This window comes from Gossypium arboreum, chromosome 10 (assembly GCF_025698485.1).
Source record: "Gossypium arboreum isolate Shixiya-1 chromosome 10, ASM2569848v2, whole genome shotgun sequence".
NCBI classification, from domain to species: domain Eukaryota; kingdom Viridiplantae; phylum Streptophyta; class Magnoliopsida; order Malvales; family Malvaceae; genus Gossypium; species Gossypium arboreum.
The window spans coordinates 96,095,380-96,099,450 of NC_069079.1; the positions used below are offsets into that span (position 1 = coordinate 96,095,380).

The following is a 4,071-nucleotide window of genomic DNA, read 5'->3' on the forward strand; positions in this document are numbered from 1 at the left end:
CTTAATAATTCTAAATAATTTTGCATATATATTTTTATAATTATTTAAGAAATTATTTTAGAATGAACTTGAACAAATGATTATCTAAGTCTCATTTGAATTTGAACAATCGTTTACCTAATTCCATTCTAGATATTGCTTTTAACAATTTTAGCAATTTTATAATTTTTATTATTAAAATCACGAATCAATATGAACTTAGACAACCATTTTTTAGGTTCAACATGAACTTTTTTTAAAATAATTTTTGAAAGATTTTATTTACTTTTAATATTTTTAAACTTTTAAATATTTACTAGTGTGACAAAATACCGTATCAACATGAAATACATATAACACACCATGTATCGATGTCTAATTGCTCCATCAGTCACATCATCACTTAACAATATGAATTGACAGTACCAATTTGCTATTTGAACTAACTTATAGAGATCAATTTACTCTTTTTTAAGTAAAAAAAAAATATGATCCGACTTTTAATACAAAAATGTGATCCTATTATTATTTATATATATATATATAATGTGTGTGTCATTTTAATAGAATATTGGCGTGGCGTTAATGTTGTTCCCGATCTTGTCTTTTTGGACAGACTGCTGCTGTCCTCTCTTTATAAACGTTGCGAAGCCAAGTTCGGTTTGCCAGCTGAACCTTGCATTTGCAACCACTGTTTCGTGCCACTCTCTCTACTCCTAGCATCCTTGATATAGATATTGTTGGAACAATTAACTTCTCCTAGGAACAACCTTTGTCTACATGATTTATTACCGATTAGTGGTTGAAGGTATAAACTATGCTGCCCCCGTTCTTTATTTTTTGGATATGACTTTCAAAAATCAAACACTGACATATTTTTAACAAGTTTGGTCAAAAAGTAAAGTTAGAAAGGATTACCCTAAATTCAGTCAAACATTTTAATATGTATATTACACTCTTGAAGACAATATTATTGAAAAAAATTAGCAACGAGACATAAACCTTGAACATAGACAATAAAACCAACATGAAAGGCAATCTAGGCGGCTTGGTAAGTGCCGTACACTGATCTCTTTTTAACTGACAGAAAAACTTGGGAATTTTCCCATTGCTCATGAATTTTGTTTGCAAAATTTGATGTTGATATTCTCTAATATATACTTGGATTCTAAATTACGGTTTGATTATGTGGTTGTTGTAAAGTATTTGATTTAGTAATCAGATGATGCAGTTTTTTTCTTATTTCATTCTGAAACAATTAATTCCAGGAAGTTTCCAAGATTGACCAACTTTCATACAAAAATACAGTGGTTTTGAGCCATAAGTCTTACTATAATCTTCATTTTAAGTATAAATATAAAATTATTCCATAAACCATATTTTTTTCATGAACAAGTCTTCTTCTCTTTTTAACAAGATTAAATACAACAAACGTCCAAAATTCAAATCCAACATTTACAATCAAATCAATTCTCTTGTTTTCAAGCAACAAGTTTTTGTTTTCTTATAAACATATTACATATGCACAATTCAAACAAATCAATTCTCTTTGTCGTTATTTTGTATAAACATGTTCTTAGCTTGATATAATGGCGGACAGCATGCATGTTACTATTATTTGATGAAAACAAGCGTAATTCCAGAGAAAAATCAATCAAAACTATCTTTAATCAAATCAAAATATTCTATCCAACAAGCAAGTGGGGTATCATATTTGATAATAAGAGTTAATCATTTACCAATTAAATGTGTTGATAGTTAATGTGATTGTTAGAAATATGGTGAGTAATATGAAAAACAATGAGGATGCCAAATTCCTAACAACTTCCCTAATTCCTAGTTAGCTTTCACATCTTCCTCAATCATTCTTCTCGGATTTCTACAACCCCTACCCGAGATTGAGCGGTTTACAATCTTTTTATCCTGTTTCTTTACGGTCATGCCTCTCTTCTTACTCGGTTTCCTTCCACTCTTATCTAACTTCTCTTCTCCATGCTTTGTTTTTTTCAGGTTCAATCACTAGAGGCAAACTCAACTTAGGATCATCGGATTTGTTAAGGAGGTGGTGAGGGTGGTAGAGTTCGGCACCACTAAAAAATTGTTGGTTACATGCAGTTATCTTAAATCTCAATCTTTAACCAAGCAAACCTTCTAATCTTAGGTATGCCTACATCTGTAATTTATGCCTCATCCTCCAACAACTAAAGAGCAATAATCAGAATCATGATATTCTCATTTAAACCAAAAGGAGTTGCATTAAAGAAGAAGAAATCAAAATAAAGGGAAAAAGACTTGGAATTAGCGAAAGGCTTAACGAGGATTTTGTTTTCTTCGAATATAGTTTTCGAACTACAACCTGAATTTAAAAATTAGGTTACCTTATCATTCCTTGCAAAGATCAATTCCAGCTTTCTTAGCAACAGCATCCAGTCCGTTCTTCTCTATGGTCTTCAACGCCTTGGTCGACAAGCGCAGTTTTACATAGCGTTTACCAGCTTCCCACCAAACCTTCTTGTATTGGAGATTGACAAACTGCAATTTCTTTGTCTTGTGGTTCGAGAAGGATACTTTGTTAGCTTTGTTTGCCTTCTTTCCAGTGAAAGGGCATACTCTGCCTGAAAATGATCAATCAACATATGAATAACTGTTAACTATTCATTGGCTCTAATTTAAATCAACAAATGTTCGTTCCATTCTTTCAAAATAGTGACATCCTAATCACTAGTGCTATCTAGGCCTAATGAAGATTGCCATATACAAATATATGTTCGAGTATATTCAACTTATGTCCTTTACTCATGTCCAAATACGCTTCACATACAGGTGTAGGACAGAGGCGCTTTAGAGAAAATGAAGAGTCTGGCTAACATAACTCATCACTCATACCAACAGAACTAGACATCACGTTTCATTTCACTTTCATAAACTCTAATTTATCTAGTTCAAGCTTAGAATTAGCATGCTATGTAACGCAAGGAGGTTGCCAATAAAATGAGAATATATATACATATATTCAAATGCAGACAATTCAAGGATTCTAGCTTGGCATTTATGTCTTCTAAATATTTTCCAAAATGCAACTTAAACAGAGGAATTTGACATTTTCATTTAAAATTTGCATTCAAGTATACAAACCCAGATATATTATTTGAATTTTTCACTAAAAGTCTTCTAAAATCACCCACTTGCATTACAACATTGTTTCTTTTCAATACCATAATGAAATTTTACATAATTGAAAAAGAAACATTTAGAAAGGAGCAAAATTGAAAGCAACCCGGGAACTTAATTGTAAAAACTGAAATGTGAAATAAAAATATTAAGAGTAAGATGGAAAAGAGAGGAAGGATTTACGAGCAACAGGCTGGAGAGAAGGAGTGAAAGGTGAGGATATGGATTTGAGAGGTGCCACGTCAGGGAGGTTGCAGGAGAGTTTGATGCCACTGAGTTGAGAAGAGAGAGAACCCAGAAGATGTGGAGATGGGCTTGCCGTTAGGGGGTCTGCTTTCTGAAACCGAAGGAGTGAAGTAGTTCCCAAAGTGGCCAACGTTGCCATTGTTGCTCTCTCTGTCTACCCGTTTCTCTCTTTGTCTGACCGCTTTTTTCTTTTGTGAAGGAAGGAGACAATGCGTGGATACTGGCTAGGATAATGATTTTATTTTTTAAAAGGAATAATGATTTTAATGAGAATTTAATTTTAAATTTTTAAGAGTTTTCAACCTAGCATTTGGTATATTGGTCAAGGATGATCAGGTTTGGATTTTGAGGCGCGGCCGGATTTTGGGGCGCGGGAGGCAGCCGTCTTTAGAATTTTTAGATTTGTAGATTTTATATATAAATTATCATATATTTTAGATTTAGTGTGTATATTATATAACAATTGACCCCTTGGTTAAATTGTATTTTATATAATTTGTCCCTTAAGTCATATAGTTATATTTTATATAGATAAAGTATTTTCAGTTTTAATTATATATCTTAAATAATAATAGTCAAATATTAATGTATGATGTACCTTGAAAACTAAATTTAGAGGTCCAATATGGACTTTAAAGTTAAATTCTAAAATTAATTTATTTGACGCAAAAATCA

At 31.9% G+C, this 4,071-nt stretch overlaps 1 protein-coding gene across 1 annotated transcript; it reads right to left on the minus strand.

The window, feature by feature from the left end:
- Positions 1–2,191: 2,191 nt before the first annotated feature.
- On the minus strand, positions 2,192–3,794 carry LOC108487543 (50S ribosomal protein L28, chloroplastic-like). The gene is made up of 2 exons (XM_017791914.2): positions 3,334–3,794; positions 2,192–2,594 (listed from the first exon to the last, which is right to left on the minus strand). Exons 1-2 carry the CDS (start codon positions 3,533–3,535, stop codon positions 2,362–2,364), a joined length of 435 nt encoding a protein of 144 aa, XP_017647403.1. The 5' UTR covers positions 3,536–3,794; the 3' UTR covers positions 2,192–2,361.
- Positions 3,795–4,071: the final 277 nt, after the last annotated feature.

Coding starts and splice junctions, on each gene's coding strand:
- LOC108487543 (XM_017791914.2), bottom strand. CDS start 3,535: ATGGCAACGTTGGCCACTTTGGGAACTACTTCACTCCTTCGGTTTCAG. Junction 2,595..3,333: donor TTCTCTCCAGCCTGTTGCTC/GTAAATCCTTCC, acceptor GATCATTTTCAG/GCAGAGTATGCCCTTTCACT.